The sequence below is a fragment of the Tupaia chinensis genome, unplaced genomic scaffold (genome assembly GCF_000334495.1).
Source record: "Tupaia chinensis unplaced genomic scaffold, TupChi_1.0 Scaffold138644_1, whole genome shotgun sequence".
In the NCBI taxonomy this organism is placed as follows: domain Eukaryota; kingdom Metazoa; phylum Chordata; class Mammalia; order Scandentia; family Tupaiidae; genus Tupaia; species Tupaia belangeri.
The window spans coordinates 525,198-543,844 of NW_006198536.1; the positions used below are offsets into that span (position 1 = coordinate 525,198).

The window sequence follows — 18,647 nt, forward strand, 5'->3', positions numbered from 1 at the left end:
GGCGTGACCATCCCCCCTGGGGGGTGATTTCTCGCTTTCTGTCTCTATGTCTCTCTCTGTCTGTCTGGCGAGCGCACGCGCCCTATAGTGAAAAACCTCTCCCCCCCCCCAAAAAAAAAAGCAAGCTGCTAAGTCTGGGATTCAAACCACAGTTGACCAACTGTGGAAGTCCATTGCCTTGAACCACCATGCCACCTGCTGGCTCCTTAAGCCCCGGTCTTTTTGGACATGAGGAGTGGGGTCCTAGACAAGGGAGTATATCAGTAAAGAACAGAAACTTGGGACCAGCAGTTAGCATAATGGCTATGTCGCTGGACTCCCATGTAGCCAACTGCGGTTCGAGTCCTGGACCCGGTGGCTTAAACTCATGCCAGGTGCGTGTGCATGCACGCCTGTCTCTCAGTCTCTCTGTCTCTCTCTGTCTTTCTGGTGAGCGCACATGCCCTATAGTAAAAACCTCTCTTAAAAAAAAAAGAACAGAAACTAAGCAGGTCTGAGGAAGATTTTTCTAGTGGGGAGAGACTAAGAACGAAGGTGAGAGAGACATATACACGTAGGCATCATAGCACATTCCACCCGACTTCTCTTCCTCACCTGTCAGTCCTGAGGTAATAGCGTGTGTTCATAACCCAGGGATAGGTTGTGAAATCCCCAGGGTCTAGGTCACATCTCAGCTGTAATTGGATAAGCCCTCCTGGCTGTCAGTCAGGGCCTTCACTCTTCTTTCTCCTCTTGATAGATAACCTCTTGTGCCCCTGGGAGGAGGAGGAGGAAGAGACCTAGAAATTGGTAACACGTGGGCATGCTGTGTGCTCCTGGCCTGGCCTGTGGGTAGCTTCTGCTGTGTGAGTCATGGCTTTTCAGGGAGCTGAAGCCTTGGGGAAGACTTGGACTCTCTGAGCCTATTTGGCTTCTGCCTACCCACTGCATTTGGCTGGTGCAGAGGAGGCACTTTATTGACCTGCTTCTCTGGACTCTTCTCCCGTCCCGCTCGTGTCCTGCAGCTGCCCCAGCCCTGCCGTCGTCACGTAGGAGCACTGGGCTGTCGTCTGGTCCTGCTTCATTAAGGCTTAGGCACTGCGTTCTCTAGTCCAGTATCCCAGGTCCCCAGAAAGTCTGTTTCTTTTTTTAATTTGTTATAGGCCATGTACACTCTAGAGAGAGACAGAGAGGGAAAGTGAGAAAGCACCCCCCGGAGGGGATGGCCACACTGCAGTTCCTCCTCCTCAACTCTTGGGATTTTGGACATGCACGTCCCAGCGCTGTCATGTCTTTCCAGCTGCCAGCTCCAGGACTCAGACCACACAGTCAGCCACGTGGGATTCAGCTGCCTTAAACACCACACCGCTGTCTGGCCCAGAAAGGCCTTTTCTAAATTCTCCATTTTTAAGTGTATAATTCAGTGGGTTTTAGCATATTTGCAAGATTGTGCAGTTGTCACCGCTGTCTAACTCCACAGCATTTTTATCATCCCGAAAAGAAGCCCTGTATCCGTTAGCAGTCACTTCTGATTCTCCCTCCCAGCCCGGGACCACACAGCTACTTTCCCTCTCTGTGGATGAGCCTCTGCCGGACCTTGCATAGAAATAGCATCAAAGCATATGTGGTCTTCCTGTTGAGGCTCCTGTGACCCTAAGTCTGGATTTCGTAAATGTATGTGGGAGGCTTAGGGATGAGCCCCAGCAATTAGAACAGAAACTCATTGGCTGATTCCTGCTTGGCATGGCAGCTGGAGTTTCACAATCCCTTAGCCAGTTGGGCTAAGGTTTCTCTGGGGGTCTCCTCCCCCTGGGTATCCTTGGTCCCAGTTTCACCTTCCCTGACATACCTTCTGTTACTTCTTATACACACGCACGCACACGCACACACTACATACCTCATAGGGTCCTTGGCATTTGATTCACAGCTTACCCTTGAAGAGGTAGGAAGAGCTGGGTGTGGGCCTCAGTTGTTGGGGGAGCACACGGGAGGGTGACGTGATGCCAGAGGGTGGCTGCTGCTTCTCCTTGCAGGATCCCCCCAGCAGCCTACCAAAGGCTGCCTGCTTCCAGGGACAACCTTCCAGGACTAAAAAGTGTTTTGGCCTTGGAGCTTTCTGGGAGTTGCCAAGAAAACAAAAATAATACTGTGCACTGTTGTAGCCTGTTTAATTCCAGCAGCCCCATGATGAGAACATAGACTCTGGACTTCTCTCTCAGTCGCACGGCCAGCACTTAAACCTAGCTCTGTCTTTGTCGCTATACTTAAACCTTGGTACTATTTTCACAGGAAAGGGAGGGCAAGGCTGCCTCTCCTATTGTCCCACACTGTTATAGTCTTTGCCACCCAAAAGTGTGTGCCCCATACTGGCTCTCTGTCCTCCTTCAGAGTCAGGGCCTCCATGAGCCAGACGAGGCAACCATATTTGCATGGCTTCCAGCTGAAGGTCTGATGTGCAGAGTGAGAGAGATTAGAAATGAGGCCTCCCACAGACGGGATCTCTGTGTCTTCTCTTGCAGCCAACAGGAAGGCCGGGTGTGCGGTCACGTCGTTGCTTGCTTCGGAGCTGACCAAGGATGATGCCATGACCGCTGTTGCAGCCAAGGTACCCAGGACTAGTGAAGCAGTCCCCACCATCCTCGAAGAAGCCAAGGAGCTGGTTGGCCGTGCAAGCTAAGCTGGATCCTGTGGCCCCAGCAACTCCTTCCTGAATGGAGCCCCAGACTGTCCTGCCCTGCAGTCTATGCCTACAGGGTCAGGGGATGCTCCTCTGGGAGGGCCACTCTCAGCACCCTGACCTTGTCTTTTTCTCTGGCCTGCTGCTCTCAGAACATCACATACAGCTTCAGCTGCCTGGAGGCCAGAAGGAAGGGGCAGTGTGGGGGAGGCCTGAGCCCAACCCAGCCAGCCCTGGCTGTTGTATTACCAAAGCAGGGGCCGTGTTTGCTGCCTTAACCCTGGTCTCCTCTGTTACTCAGAGGGCCTCGTCTTGGACAAGGCCCAGCCTGCTCCTGTAGCCCCAACTTTCTCCTAGGTCAATCTTGCTGGATCTGTGCTTTTCTTTTGTGGTTTTTCTGGCTCTGAGAACAGCATGGGGCTTGTGCGCCTTTGGCCAGATCCCTCCTTTTCGTTGTTCCCACCTCAGCTCTTCTCCCCTCCCCTGGCTGTTATTTATTACTAGTGGTGTGGCACTGGGAGCTGCCAAGTGGGAAGCAGGTCCCACCCATGCCCAGCTTCCTGGGAAAGGCTTCCCAAAATATAAAGGATTTGGACCACTTTACCTGTCCTGCTGTGGCCCACCCAGAGCCATGGGTAGGCAGGCAGGGCACAGTGACACTGTGGGACCTTTGCCAGCCGCCAAGCTTTCTGCCCTTGCCTCTCTGGACCCTTTGTACCAGCCCACAGGCTCCCGAGCCGTTTCCTCCTCTGCCTTCCCCAGAGTCCCGGTGCACTCATGGAGTACGGCTGTGACGTAACCATCCCAACGCCTCACCCTCTGTCTCCAAGGAAATGGGAGGTGGAGCCTCCTGGCTGAGAAAATGTTTTGCAAATGGATCTATTTTTGTATGAAAAAAATTTTTTAAAGATAAAGAACTCTTCCCTCCCCCTTTCCCTTTATAAGTTAAGAGGCTTTGGTGGCAAATTCCAGAGTTCCTGGGGTTCCTCCCTACAGGCCAGGCCTCGGTACTAAACATGCCCCTGGACTTTGACCTCAGCCCTCAAGCCTTCTCTGCCCCAGAGGTAAAGGCAGATTCTTTCTCCCAGCAACACTTCTGGGGCTGGAGGAACCTCTGCGACCCAGCGGGTCGGGTCGGGCCTCAGAGCAGTGGGACTCTTGAGTCGCAGAGTTCAGGGGAGTGAGCACACCTGTCGAGCCCAGTGTACAAATGTTAACTGGATGCTCTGGGGCAGGGGGCACAGAGTGCCCACGCTGTACCCCTGCTGCCTTCTGAACAGTGGGCAGAATGAACTGTTTGGGGGCCTGCACCACAGGAAGTTCCCATTCTCTGGCTTCTCTGCCCTCCTTGTGGCCCTTTGGACTTCCCACCACAGCTAGGAAGAGGTAGCATCACTGTAGGGCTTGGCCCAGAATGACAGTTGTTAGAGGAAGGGGGGCACTTGAGGGCAGCTGCCAGGAGGCCTTGCAGCCAGGAAGGAGGGTTTTGTTGCTAGAGCCTGTGTTTTGAAGGGCCATGGCAGCGCCTCTGAGCTATGCCCGAGAAGACTGGTGTAGGGGCCTGTTGTTCCCCGGGTCACCACCACCTTCTCCCCGCTCGCTGACGTCTGGGGCTTTGACCCTTTCTTTTTTAATCTACTTTTGCTAAGATGCATTTAATAAAAAGTGGGGTGGGGGACAAAACGCAAACCCGTTTCCTTCACCTCTGGGCTTCTGGGATGTCATCACGTCCAGTTTGTTGGGTTCGTTTCCAACCGTGAATAAAGCATTGAAACAGAACCGCCCTCCAACCTCCTTTGTGAGCATGGGAGCCTCTTCACTCTAGTCCAGGCTCCAGAAGCCTTTCTGCCGCAGACGCCTGGTTGATCTGACAGGTCATTGTCACAAAAATAAAGGTGCAGAGGCCAGCAGGTGGCATGGTAGTTATGGCGCTGGACTCCACGTGGCTGCCCAGGGTTCAAGTCCTGGACCCGGAGGCTGGCTCGCTTGTGCGTGTTCTCTCTCTGGTGAGCATGCATGCCTTGTGGCAAACTGAATAATGATGATAAGTGAATTCTTGGGGGGAAAAAAAAACAAACCTAAAGTGCCAGACTCTAGGCTTGGGTACAGAGCTAGAGATTGACACGTGGCGGCTTCTGCCCTGCCAGAGCTCCCCTCAGCCAGGCCCTCCATAAGGAAGACTCGGGCTCCCTGCCCTTCCACATTGCCGCCTCTTGGCTTGGGGCCCTGTTCTTGAACTTCTGTCCACTGCCCACATCCCTGAGCCTCCAGATGTCAGTTTCCTGCAGTACCTGTGCCATGCTGAGGGAAGTATCTTACCCCCATTCTCACCACTTCCAGTGCCACAGACCTCAGTCCAGACTGAGGGGTGGAGGCCCGAGGTCATGCCCCAGTCGAGGACTCGCCCTCCAAGGAGTTGTGCTTGTCCAAGCTCCCTGTGCCCTGGGGGAGCCTGACAAGCTATGAGCATGCGCAGGGCAGACAGCCGCAGGGAGAGGACCACGAACCCATTTGGGCAGAATGTGGAACCAGAAATAAAAGCCTCTTAAATAGCCTTGGAGCCTGGACAGCTGCCTCTGCTATGACCGGAGGTGCGGGGTTGCACTGCCCACGTCCTCCCTCCTCGCACTGAGGCCACGCGTTTCTGGCTAGGAGCTTTCCTGGCGCACATACCAATTAGGGGACCAGCCACAGCTGCTCACGCTCTGCCAGTCTGCTGCCGCCGTGCCCGGAATAGAACCCAGGCGCCCGGCTCCCCGCCCTCAGCCTGGCTCCGAGAAACAAAACCCAGCTTCCATCCCAGCAACCGCACACACCACCCTTCCTCCCACGCAGGAGAGTCGCCCCCAAGTTGCCTGGTTGGAAGGTTTGGTTTCCATGACAACAGGCCAGGAGCGGCAGAGCGGATGACCCAGCTCTGAGGCGCTGCCTGCTCCTGCTCCGAAGCAGCCCAGAGACAGCCTCCTTGGCTCTGCCCTCTGCCGTGGGCACACCCTCGCTGCCCCTCCTGATAACCCCAGGGGGGGTCTGTGTCTCTGTCCTTAACCCCTCTGGGTCCCACCCCTACCCCCGCATTTCCTGCAGTTTCTGGCTGCAGCAACCTCGGAACCCCACCGTGCTTCGAGGGGGCGGGGCCGGGGGGAGCCGACGAGGGAATGGAAAAGCACCAGGGAAGGGGAGGACGAGCTGAGTGTGGGCTCCCAGTCTCCTCGACCCCCTCCCCGCCAGAAACGGAGGAGCTCCTCCACTCCCATTTTAGCTTTGCAGGGAGGTGAAGGGGAAGGTGAATTCCAGGTGAGAAACTGAGGCCCCAGCTACCGACTGCCCTCTGAGGACCACCTCCCGCACTCCCGCCCACTCCGGTGCTGTTCCCCAAACCCCTAGGTAGTGTGGGTGGAGCGGGGCGGGCCAAGGAGAGCCCATCCTCCTCCTGCGAAGCCTGCAGGGGCGCTCGGGAGAGGTAATTTGAGCGGGGGAAGGGGCGGGAACTAAGGGGACGTCTTCCCTCCCTCCGCCGCGCCGAGCGCCCCCGCCCGCGCCAGGGGCTCCTCTTCTGCCTGGAGACAGGCGCTCAGACCCGCTGCGGAGACCGCCGCCAGCTCACCATGGCACACTCGACTGCACAGTGACACGCCGCCCTCGGGAATCCCCACCCCCACGACGACCCGCAAGCCGATTGCACACGGCGGGATACAGGTCCACACGCGCGCGGTCGCATACTGCTATCTAAGCACCACGACCCTGCACCTGCACACAGCCATACTGGACAGTCACGCAGATTCACGGGCGCCCCCCCCACACACACACGGAATGCAGAAACACATGGGGCTGTGCAGTGACACAAAACCAAGATGCGAAAACAATCGCACCTCGACTCTGCCTCCCTCCAGCACACACCTCTCATCCACGTGCGCCAGGAGCCACCATCTCTCGCACAGAAACGTGAAACCTTTCAGAAGAAACCTTTTATTATTTTTTTTCGAAGAAAAAAAGCCATATAAATATTAGAGTATAAAACTTGCGTGAGACACAGGAAAGGGGCGGGGTGGGAGCTACGTGACTATGCGAAGAGAAGCGCTTATAATAAGAAGGAGTCAGTACGGGGGAGGGGTCGCCGCAGCGCGTGGACACAGCACGAAACACAGCACGGCCGCTGCAGGCAGACTCGAGGGCGGGGCTGCGCGGAGCCGGCCGCCCGCTGCCCACTCGCCATCACGGAAAAGCACACCGCACTACACTATTGGCTATTCTACACCAGCCGGGAGGGAGGGGTCTCTACACTACTGCACGGGCTAGGGTGGGGTTCTCGCAGCCCCGCTGGATTAACGGGACCCCGAGCGTGGAAGGGGTTGGGCAGAAGGTCTATGCACAAGGAGGCACTGGGAGACTTTAACCAGGCTCTGGCCACTAGGGGGTGTACTGGGGCCCTGGGCAGTGGCCTTCACAGAGAAGAAATGGCACCTGGCAAGGTGAAGGGCCCAGGGGAGCAGTGCAGGGGCCCGGAGGAGAGGCCCCATCCTGGGCTGAAACTCTGTCCACTTCTCCCTGCTCTAGCTCATGTATCCCCAGCTCAGGGAACGAGAATGGCCTAGTTGATCTTCCCTGCTGGGGCTCCACCCACCCTTCCACCAGTGGCATCTCTGGAGTACCCAGCACCCACAGAGGCCCCTGTGACCTCTCCAGGGCGACCTGGTCCCAAACCTGGTCAGAGCTTCCTCGGACTGAAATGCCAGTTTGAATCCATTGGTCCCGGTAGCTCAGTCCAAAGCTGGCCGCCTAGGCTGAGCCCTGTATATAAGGGGGTGAGGGTCCAGCCTGGCGCTTGATTTATGGCTGGAATTTGGGGATCTGGTCAGTACCCTGGGGACATCTAGAGCCTCCTGCAAGACCCTGTTAACTGATGGGTTGAGTTTTGCCCATCCCCCCCTTCCATATATACATACTTCCGGTCTTTATCTTACTGCCCCATACTGTCTCGGAACATGCAATGGAGTCTCTTGTTTGAGAAGAGGGTAGGGAAGTCACAGCATGCAGTGGGAACATCAAACAATAAAAAACGAAACGAAACAAAACAAAAAACTGGTCCCCAGGGTGTTGGGAAGAGGCTTAGTAGCAAAATGTCCTCCCTAAATCCAGCAAGCGTCAGTACCATGGGGATGGTGACTGTGTGTCCCAAAACTTGAGCGTTGGCCTCAGACTCTGGAGAGTGAAGAGACTGGCCCCAAGCCATGCTTTGAGGGAAGATTGAGAACTGAAGGAGGGGCCAAGAGGTCATGATGCCCTTCCAACGCTTCAGAACCATGAGTCTTTTTAGGTCACCTGGTACCTGGACACCCAACCTCCTTCCTCAGAGAGAGGACTGTTGAAGGAGTGGGATGGGGCACGGAGGAGTGAGGCAGGGGATGGATGGGCCTGACTGATTTGGAAGATGGAGGAGTTCAGCTGTAACTAAAGGGGGCATGACAATGATTCTGGGTGTCTACACTAACCCCACCCCCCCATGGGTATAGCAATTGATTGGATGGGGGTTCCCAGCAGAACTCCCTTTGCATATTCAACCCCCTGGGGGCAGAGAAGGGGGTGTTGACTGGGCACTTGTTTCTGTTTCCCAAGGGGAGCATGGCCTTAGCCCCTACCAGTATCCTGGGGGTGAACCCTGAAATTCTGAGGCCCGGGTACCGGTAAGGAGAAGCTGGGCTGGCTGGGGAGGGAGGCTGCCCTGCGGCTTGAGGCCTGGCATCCACATTACTTCTTCTCCTTCTTGCCCGACTTCTTCTTGTTGCCATTGCCACCTGCTGGGGCCTTGCCATCCCGCTTGCCAGCCGCGTTGGTCAGTGTGGCGTTGCTGCCAGGGATGTAGACGTTCTGGCGGTAGTCGGGCACGTGCTGCAGGGTGAACTGGGGTCCGTAGCGGGCACTCAAGCCCATAGTGCCAGCACCCCCTCCCAGGGTGGAGCTCCCATCAGCAGCTTCTGCAAAGACAGAGAAGAGGAAGATCAGGTAGGGGTGAACCGGGTCCTCACAACAGTCACTCTCCCTCCCACAAGCAGTTCGTGGATGCTGCAAAGCACCCTGGGTTCTGACCAGCACTGGGCGCCGTGGTCACCCAGGGAGAGGTTCAGAGGCCCTGGAGTGAGACAGCCTGGGTTTGATTCCTCTTGATTTGGTTCCTAGCTTTTTTTTCCCCTCTCTTAAAGTCCATTTAGTTATTTCTTCCATTACGTAAGAGGCAGAGAGAGAAACAGAGCACCCCCAGCAGGATCGCGATCTACCTCAGCCTTCAGCCAGCCCCAGATCATGGGCAAGCATATGCCCGGGGAGCCGGGGAGGTGTCCATACTCAAACCTGGAACTGCCTCACAGAGCATCCTGTTTACCACTGACCATGGTCCAGTCTCCCCTAGCTCTTTTTCTTACGAACTGGGATTCTGAGCAAGTTGACCTAACCTCCCTATGCTTACCCCAGTTTTCTGATCTGCAAAATGAGGATAATAATAGTAACCTATCTCTCTGGTTTGGGTGAGGGCTAAACAGGAAATTTTATTTATTTTTGACAAATCATCATTGTCTATAGAGAATTTGACATTCCTGGGACTAAGTGTTTCTTGGGAAAAAGTACTGCAAGTACCTAGAATAGCGTCTACTTCATGCCCCGTACTCAGACATGCTAGAGGACAGCAGCGAGAGGCACCAGCCCCAAATCCTTGCCCTGGCCCTTCTCAAGACGTCTGTCCCTGGCATCCACGGTAGACCATAGGCTTCTGGCAGTCACAGGGTCTGTGCAACTCCTGTCCCTTTCCTGCCAGAGTAGCCATTCAGTGGCTTTGTATTAGCTGGGGGGAGGGCAGTGCTCTTCCAAATACTTCATTTCTCTTTTCTATTTTTTAATTTTTTAAAGAATTATTTGTTTTATTTGTTGTTGTTATTATTGTTCTTCTTATTATTATTATTGACTAGAGAGAGGAAGAGCCAGAGAGAAAGAAAAAGTGACAAAGCAAGCTGCCAGGTCTGGGACTCGAACTGTGGCCGGCCATGTGGGAGCCCAGCACCTTAACCACTGCACCACCTGCTGGCCCCCATTTCTCTTTTTAAAATATGTAACATTTTTTATTGCCATTTTTAAAATTGCCATTTCTCTTTTTAAAATATGTAACATTTTTTTTCAATTGCACGCACTAGAGAGAGAGAGAGCGAGCACCCTGCAATGGGGCATGGATACTCTGCAATCCTTTCTCCTCCATTTCTCCATCCCATCAGAATCTCGGGCACATGTGCATACATGCCTGGGGTGTTCTTCAAGCTACTGGGGCTGGGACTCAAACCAAGGCCAGGCATGTGGCATCCAGCGCCTCATGCACTGCACTGAACTACTGCACTGTGGGCTGGCCCACAGCACTCACTCCAGACGGCCTGACCGTGCTCGGTGCCAAGCACTTAGCTAGCTGTTTCGCTGCACCATCACTTTTTACCTGAATAGCCCAGTTGTGTCTGTGGCATTGTCCCCATACCTCCCTGAGGAAACCAAGGCTTGGAGAAAGTAAGTCGAGCCCAAGTACCAGGACCAGTGTGTTAGAGCAGGATTGAGGCCCGAGTGTGTCTAAGCTGGAAAGAATGCTTAGTCACCACGAGTTTGACCAGCTTGAACCATGCCTACTCTGAGGGCAAAGGAGGTGAAGAGAAGATGGTGATTTGGGGACCAGCCATCTCAGGCACAGTGTAGACAGTGGCTCAGTTTGCCAGCGCTAGCTGATGGAGAGCACCTCTGGAAGAGCACCGTGTTCTGGTCCCAGCCCAGCATCACCTGGAAAGTGTTTAAAATGCAGACTCCGGGAATCTGCATTGTAACCAGGTCCCGGGTGAGCGCGTGCACATTACAGGCTGAGAAGCACAGAAGTACCTGCTTCAAGTGGTTTTGGTGAGGGCCAAATGGGACAGTGCTTCGCCCAGGCCAGGCACTTGGTAAGTGCTCGGTAAATGCTGGCTGCTGCTCTCAGCCTCACCGCCCTCCTCACCCAGCCCGTCCTTCCTCTACCCTGCACTCGCCCAGGCTGCCTCTGGGTTGGGGGTGTGTAACCGGAGTTTGACTCCTCAAGGCTCACCGCTGGAGGCCCTGAAATCCTGGTGGTGACCAGAGAGTTAAAGCCCTACGGACGCCCAGGCCCGCCCCAGCCCAGATGGCCGAGGAGCCTCCGTCTGAACCTCCCTCGGCCCCCACTCCAGACCCGGAGAGCGGAGAGCGGTACAGCGGATGAGCAAACCCGGAGAGGCTGAGTAATCCTGGGATAGCAACCAGGGATTGAGAAATAGACAGGAAGTGTTTTCTAAGCCGGCCTGGGTGGGGGTGGGGAGGGAAGGGCAGAGGAGAAGGGAGGGCGGGGATGCGCCTCCGCACTCCAGCGCTCAGGTTTCAACGGCCTCCATTCTGGTCCCAAATCCTTAGAGCTTGGGGCCTTTGGGGGGCGCGCACACGGCTGGGTGAGAGGGAGCAGCTGCCCACTTCCTCCCGCCTTCCCCAGGCCGGCCCCCTTCCTCAACCCTTTCCTCCGCTGACATTTCTCCTTTCTCCGTTTTCCTTAATTAACTCCAGGAGGGAGGCGGGTCCTGGATGGCGCCCGCGCACAACCCAACTCTCACCGCCGCTCCCCTACTCCCACCCTGCCACCCCCGCCCTTCCAGCCTGGGAATGGAGGTGGGGTGGGGGAGGGGCCAAGATCTCGCTTCAAAGAGTCCGGATTAGAGAGTGATTCAGGTGCTAGAGGTAGACCTCAGAGACAACGAAGAAACGGAGGAGAAAACGGGGTGGAAAGAGAGCCCAGGCAGCGGGGAGGTGGAAACGGGAAGGCAAAGACTTGACTGGGCAGCCACGCGCTCCCCCCACATCCTTCACACACCCAAAATCTCTGGGAAAGGAAGTGACAAGGCCAGCCCCTGCCCACCTTCCTCACCCCACAAAGTGGGGGGCCCAGGACCCGGTGGGGGAAGAGGATCTGGAAGCCCAGGGTGTACTAGACTGACAGACTTCTGTCTGGTGAGCTCGCCACTAAGGAGTGGCATGACCTTGACCAAGGCCCTGCACCTTCCAGGCCTCAGCTTCCCCACCTGTAAGTCTCAGAGGAAGAAGCTGAATTGCCAGCTTTAACCTATAGAATGAGTTCTCTAAGGCCCCTCCCTCTCCACCCCCGCCCCCAAGACCTACACTGAGCAAGAACAGGGTTTCCTCTTAGTCTGGGGGGAGCAAACACAGAAGAGCGGCGACAAAGGGCCTGGCACGGTCTGGCCTGGCTTGGAGGGCTGTGAGGGGGTGGGGAGGGGAGGGTGCCCAGGGAGGCTCAGCTCCAGCTCCTAAGCTCCCCCTGCCCCCTGTCACCAGGAAGGCCTGATTAAGCCAGACCAGAGCTGGGTGACTGCAAACCGCAGCCTGGAGAGCACACCTCTCCCCTCCCCCCAATGTTTATTTAAAAAGCCTCCCAAGTGTCTCACTCTCTTACCCCCCTCAGCAGCCCACAGGCCTGGTTGGGCTGGACTCCAGGAACCTCTCCAGTTCCCTTCAAGGATGTGGGTGTGAAAGTGAGAGCAGGGCCTGACCCTGCCACCTCCAGCCCCAAGGCCCATTCCCCAGAGTCCAAGCTCAGACTCAGGGCAGGCCCTGTGTGGGCCAAAGGAGAACGGCCTGCCTGACCCCTTGTTCCAGGGGGACCTTCTAGGAGGTTTAGGGCCATAAATACTGATTCCATTTCTGTTTTTAACATCTGGATTTAGGCTGAAAAGCCTGCTTCCTGGCCTTAGGGTCCAAGGCCACCACAGCTAAATATACCTGTTTACTCTCCTCAAGAGGCGGTTTGGCATCTCCCCAGACCTTCAGCATCTGGCCTCCCTAGAAGCTCAGCCTGACCAGACCTGGGGCATTCTGCCCCAAGAGGCTGGCCCCTCCTGTCCCTCTCTTCCTCTGTCCTTTCATCAACCACAGGCCTGGCTCCACTTAACCTCACAGACATCTGGAGTAGGGATGGCAGATTTAGTCAATGAAAATACAGGATGCCCAGTTAAATTTGGATTTCAGGTAAACAATGAGTATTTTTATTTAAACTTTTTTTTTTTTTTGCTATGGGGTTGTACACTTGACGGAGAAAGAGGATGGGGGAGTGCGAAAGCACCCCTTAGGGGGATGGCCATGCAGCAGTCCTTTCTCTTCCATTTTTTTCTTGGGATTTGGGACACACGTGCACACATGCCTGGTGTCTTTTTCAAGTCACCGGGTCCAGGACTTGAAGTGCCTTTGGGCCATGTGGGATCCAGCTACCTTAACTTCTGTGCCACTGGTCAGCCCAATGGTGAGTAATTGTTCAGGACAGTGTGTTTCGTGTGCCATTGAAGACCTGAAATCTGAATTTATCTGAAATTCAAATTTAACTGTGCATCCTGTATTTTATCTGGCAACCTAATCTGGGAGAATAATCCAGGTCATTAGGAGGAGTTCAGCCTCTAGAAACTGAGGCTGGATCTAAAGGCAGCCATGCCTGCTGTAGTAGAACAGGCGCGAATCCGGGAGTCCAGCAGCGTGGAACCACAGCCTGCGACTGGAACCCGGGGCCCTCTCAGTGCTGTCATCCGTCAGATGTAAGTTATCAGATCTGCCTGGCAGAGCTGTTGAGAGGACTGACTGACACGAGGCCCATAAAGGTGGTTAACATGTGCCCAGACCAATCCACGGCATGACGACGGTGATTACTGGGACTTCACCTGGGCCTCTAGTCCAGCTTTCCAGACTTGCTGGAGGGTATGGCTCTCCACTCACCGGCTCTCCACTCACCGGCTCTCCACTCACCGTCTAAGGCCAGTGCCTTAATCCCTGCCAGCCTTCCGATAAGCCCAGCATTCCCTACTCCAGAAGCGCTCCTTATTCACAGACATTATTCTAACTCTGCCGTCCACCCTGTATGTCAATAAAGGTAACAATAATCGATCATGGCCATGGTATACTGTGTCCTGACTCTCTGCCAATGCTTTGCCAAGGGCCTTAACAACTGGCCCTCACAACACCACAGTGAAGTCTGTTATTGCACCCATCCTGGGACCAGCAGATGGTGTAATGGTGATGTCTCTGGACTCTCACATCGTCGACCGCGGTTTGAGTGGTTGGACTGAGCGGCTTAAAACTCAGGCTGTGCACGCATGCCCAAAACTCTGAGAGAATTGAGGAAAATGGATTGCAGCATGGCCATCTACCCAGGGGATGATTTCTCACTTTCTGTCTCTTTCTGGCAAACACATGCACCCTCTAGCAAAAATCTCTATTTGTATATATGTAGTGTGTGTGTGTGTGTGTGTGTGTGTGTGTGTGTGTGTATTACCCAGTTCATAGTAAATTAAACCGAGGCCCCGAGGAGCTTGATAACTTACCAAAGGCCTCACAGCTGAGTGGTGAGGACAGGATTTGTACCTAGATGGGCTTGCCTACAAAGCCTGTGCTCCTAAGTCCTAATGATATTATTCTGAGACCCTGCTGACTCTCTGGGACCAACAATCATCAGCCAAACTATATTTTGTGTGAAACTCTTTGTGAGCCTGGTGGGAAAACCAAAATCCTGCCTTGGAGGCCAGGGTAACATAAAAAGAAAGAATCTTGGCCGGCAGGTAGCATGGTGGTTAAGGTGCTAGACTTCCACATGGCGGCTGACTATGGTTCAAATCCCAGACCTGGCAGCTTGTTTTCTCACTATCTCTCTTTCTGTCTCTCTCTGGTGACTGTGCATCCCCTGTAGCAAATCAATAATAAATAAATGTTTTTAAATAAATGAATAAACAAATAAACAACAAAAAAAGATGGGGGACAGAGTCTCATATAACCAGCATGCGTTCCCTCCACTGGGAGTATCCGGGACTCTGTACCCGACGACGGTATCCTGTCATTTAGCCTCACAGCCTCCTGGGTGGTGCTATTCCTATGCTCTCGGCTGAGGAAACTGAGGTTTGGAGATTGGGCAAGCTGGTCAGCCACAGTAAGCGGCAGAACTAGGACCTGAAAAGGGAAACAGGCTGCATCTCCAGGCAGACGTGATCGCTGCAGCGAAACGGGGACGAGTTTGGGAGTCAAGTTGGGTAGAATCAGCTCTGCAGCTCAGAACTAGGGGCCTTGGCGCAAGTGACCTCTCAGCTCTCACATTTATTAAATCTAAATAATTGGACCTGCCTTGCTGGGCCGCTGAGAGGACTGACTGACATGCTGTCCCCTTCCAGAGCTAGACTTGGGAGCACTCCCCACATCTCCATGGACCTGTCCTCGTTCACTCCCCTCTGGGCATCCCAGAACCCACAGTCCATCTGAAAGAGCTGGAGAAGTCATGCAGGTTGATATCCAGGCCCCAGGCATGGTGGCTGTGGGCTGTACCCCAGAACTCCAGGTCTCCCACACACGTTGGCGCCACTTACCACTGGCAGAGGCCAGGATCATGGCTTGCAGCATCTCCGTGTCAAACTGGTTGTTGGGCCAGGTGCCGGTCTCGTCGCCATTTTGGGAGCTGAGGAGAGAGTGGGATGGTGAGCACCGTGTCCCAGGCCAGTCCAGCTGATGCGCCTCCCGTCCACTCCCAGGGTCTCCACATCTATTCCCCACCCCATCCCATGCCCAACCTGCTCCTTTCAGGAGGGAGAAGGTGCTACTACAGGCCCTCAGAAGCCCGTTCCCTAAACTGTCCCGTTCTCAGCCCCTGGGAGAGAGTGCGGCGTGCTGCTACAGTGAGGGCATCAGACCCTCTGTGGAGGTCAGGGAAGGCAGAAAGTGGAAGAGAATGTTCCAGAGTTAGTGAAAGGAGTTGGAGCCTAGAGAGAACCTAGAGGGAGAGGTAGGAGGTCTCGAGAGACCCTGGAGCATGGAGAAAGAAATGTCCAAAACTCAAATCTGATCACGCCAATGGCTTCCTAAGCCTTCAGATGAAGTCCAGGGGCGTAAGAGCCCACTCCTCTTATTTTTCAAGAACACCCTCCCAAGCCTCACTCTCCAATATTCTATCATCAAACCTTTTGAGAGGTACTTCCCCACCCCCCCAACTCTCTTTCTGGACTCCTTGCCAGATGTTGCTCCCTAGGATGCTCCCCCACACCCTACAACGCAAATAAAACCGGTGGGAGGGGATTCCCAAGCCCCCCCCCAGGTCACGTGCCTCTGCTGTTGTATTCCCGCCCCTGATGCCTGCTCTGTGGTAGCCCCAGCCACCCAGGCTGCTGCTGTCCCTTTCTGCTCCTCCACCACGCTGGCCTTCATGAGGTGGGGACAGTGCCTGCATCTCCCTGCTGAAGCACCTAGCACGAAGCCTGGAACCTGGCCTTCAGGAAGGCAGCAAATCTGATGAATTACCCCAGCGGTTTGCAGGAGAACGCTAGCGCATAAATGCAGGAGTGGTAGAAAGTCACCACTTTGTGACCGCAGATGTACAGACAGATTCAGGCAAGGGTCGATAGCGAGTGTTAAAATGCTGAAACTGGGCGATGGGTTGCCATAGATCTCAAAGTGCCATCCACGTGTTACTTACTAATCACAAATCCGTAAAGATATCTTTAGACTGGAGAGCTCTGGGGACACTACTTTTCTTTAAACATTTTTTGTAATTTTCGTTTTCTTTTTTTCAGACATTCCTTCCACCAAATGACCTATGAAATATTCTCACCCAGATTGTTTAATCTGAATCTAACCACGAGCAAATAATCAGCAAGTCCGACATCGTGGGCCATTTTAAAAGATAATTGATCTGCAAAAAGAGCACTGTTGGGCCAGCTGGTGGCATAGTGGTTATTAGGACAGCTGGATCCCACTTGGCTAACTGCACAGTTCAAGTCCTGGGCCTGACAGCTTGAAAAGTATGCCAGGCATGAGTGCATGCATGCCCGCAGTCCAGAAAGGAGAACAGAAGAGAAGGGATTGCGGTGTGGCCATCCCCTCTGGGGAGGGGTGCTTCTTTACTTTCCCTCTCTCTGTCTCTCTGTCTCTCTCTCTGGGTCTATCTCCCTCTCTCTGCATCTGTCTGTCTCTTTCTGGCAACCGCATTTACCCTCTAGCAAATTAAAAAAAGTAGAAAGGCCGTTCTACCGTAGATGAAAGTAGAAAAGGGGACGTGGCAGTCAGATGCAATTTAATTAACTGAATCTGGATTTAAAAATAAAAACAGGTTAAAAGGATATATTGGAAACGCTTAATGAAAATCTGCTAACAGATGTGTATTATTGCATTAACATTAAATTCCTCAAATAGGATAATTCCTTTGTGGTTCTATAGGAGAATATTATTGTTCTTCAGAGACAAACACTGAAGTATTTCAAATGTTACAGGGTCTACAACTCATTTTTAAATGGTTCAGAAAAAAAGTGTGGGTGTGTGTAAAGAAAGGAAGATAAGGGGCTGGCAGGTGGCATGGTGGTAAAGGCACTAGGCCCACTACATGGGCAACCATGGTTCGAGTCCCGGGACTGGTGGCTTGCTTTCTAACTCTCTCTCTCTGGTCAAATTAAAAAAATAAATAAAATACATAATTAAAAAAAATAAAGACAAAGCGAGTGCACAAAATGTTAACAAATTGGTGACTCCAGGTAAGGAGAGTAGAGTACCCGGTGCTCGTCGCCGTTCTTCAGGCTTTCTTAGGTAAGTCTGAAGCATTTTCGAATAATGTGCTCACTTCAGCAGCACTTTTGCTAAAATTGGAACAATACAGGGAAGATTAGCATGGCCCCTGCGCAAGGATGACACGCAGATTTGTGAGGCGTTCCATAGGAGGTAAAATGAAGAGCTGAGGGGTACAGTTGTGTTACCTCGGACAGGTGTAGTGAGGTGGGAAAGCACTTTCTAGGGAGAGGGAGTAACAGGCCCCAGGCCTCTGAAGCTGGCAGGAGCTTGCTAAGATCAAAAGACAGAGCAAGGGAGATGGTGTTAGGGTTGGGGCTGCCCAGTGGACACCGAAGATTCTGATCCCATCCTAAGAGCTCTGAGAAGCCACCACGGTGTTTCGAAAGGGAGTGGTCATGACGGGATTGAAGTAGTTAAAGGTGACTCTTTCCTGTGAAAGAACTGAGGAGGGGGGGTTTCCCAGGACAGGAGCCCTGTGATGGACCTGAGTCATCTCTGTCTCCCCAGATATCTGGGAGGCCTTACTTCCAGCTTGGTGGAGTGCTCTCTGGGCCTACCGAAGGCACAGGGCTGGGGCAGTGGGCTCAGGCCCACGTAAAGCAGTTCAGTGAGGATAAAGTGGGGAGAGCGGGAGGGGGGGCGGCAGGGAGGAAAGCTTAGAGCTGTGAGGGAGAGAACAGGGGTCAGGCACCACAGGGTAGGAGGGTGTCCTGTGGCCGTGGGCAGAGGTGTTGACAAGACAAGAGTGAGTGGAAGGATAGGCCTGGAACCCTGAAGGGCTAGACGACAAGGAGGACTATGGGAAATGGCTGAAGGCCGGATGCCAAACAGGTATGCAGGCTGCCAGCCCTTGGAAGGTGGCAGGAGATGATTGGAAGGAGACAGACTTCTCTGTAAATCTCTTACTGAACTTTCTCTTTTCTGGGCATGGGGCTGACTGAGTTACATATTGCCATTTATTTCATCCTCAGAACCACTCTATAAGTGTTATAATTATCTCTATTTTCCAGCAGGTGACATTAGGACTCAGGTTGAGAGATTACTCAGCCACACAGCTGGTAATTGGCAGAACCACAACCTGAGAGGAAGCTAGTGGGACTCCAGAGCCTTGAACTTGTATATGACAGCCTTCTGGGCTTCAGAAAGGAGTCCTTAGAATCCCAGCAGTGAGACTGGCAGGTGGCATGGTGGTTAAGGGTGCTGGAGTCCCACATGGCTGACCGTGGTTTGAGTCCCAGACCTGGCAGCTTGCTTTCTCACTCGCTTCCCCACCCCCGGCTCTGTCCCTCTCTGGTCAAATTAAAATAAAGTTAAATAAAATAATTATTTTTACTTTTTTTTTTTTTTTAGAGGTTTTTGCTATAGGGTACGTGCACTC

The 18,647-nt window shown here is 53.7% G+C and overlaps 2 protein-coding genes, 1 long non-coding RNA gene and 1 other non-coding gene across 4 annotated transcripts in view; 2 read left to right on the forward strand and 2 right to left on the reverse strand.

Annotated features, from left to right (window-relative positions):
- The window catches only part of LOC102472493 (uncharacterized), a 3,485-nt gene extending 1,010 nt beyond the window's left edge, over positions 1-2,475 (reverse strand). Inside the window, exons 1-2 of the long non-coding RNA XR_001371372.2 lie at positions 1,912-2,475; positions 595-1,154 (exon numbers count right to left, since the gene is read on the reverse strand). This is a non-coding gene — a long non-coding RNA (uncharacterized LOC102472493). The remainder of the gene's footprint in view (positions 1-594; positions 1,155-1,911) is intronic.
- The window catches only part of DIAPH1 (diaphanous related formin 1), a gene marked incomplete in the record, with an annotated part of 120,565 nt that extends 116,130 nt beyond the window's left edge, over positions 1-4,435 (forward strand). Inside the window, 1 exon segment of the mRNA XM_014592817.1 lies at positions 2,499-4,435. Coding sequence (XP_014448303.1) covers positions 2,499-2,656 — 158 coding nt within the window.
- A 3,192-nt stretch (positions 4,436-7,627) lies between these two features.
- The window catches only part of LOC102473643 (protocadherin gamma-A12), a 105,772-nt gene continuing 94,752 nt past the window's right edge, over positions 7,628-18,647 (reverse strand). The window contains 2 exon segments of the mRNA XM_014592824.2: positions 7,628-8,628; positions 15,085-15,173. Of these exon segments, the coding sequence (XP_014448310.1) occupies positions 8,402-8,628; positions 15,085-15,173 (316 nt within the window). The 3' untranslated portion in view covers positions 7,628-8,401.
- On the forward strand, positions 17,314-17,420 carry LOC114004568 (U6 spliceosomal RNA). The gene has a single exon (XR_003546693.1). It is a non-coding gene; the product is annotated as a U6 spliceosomal RNA (small nuclear RNA).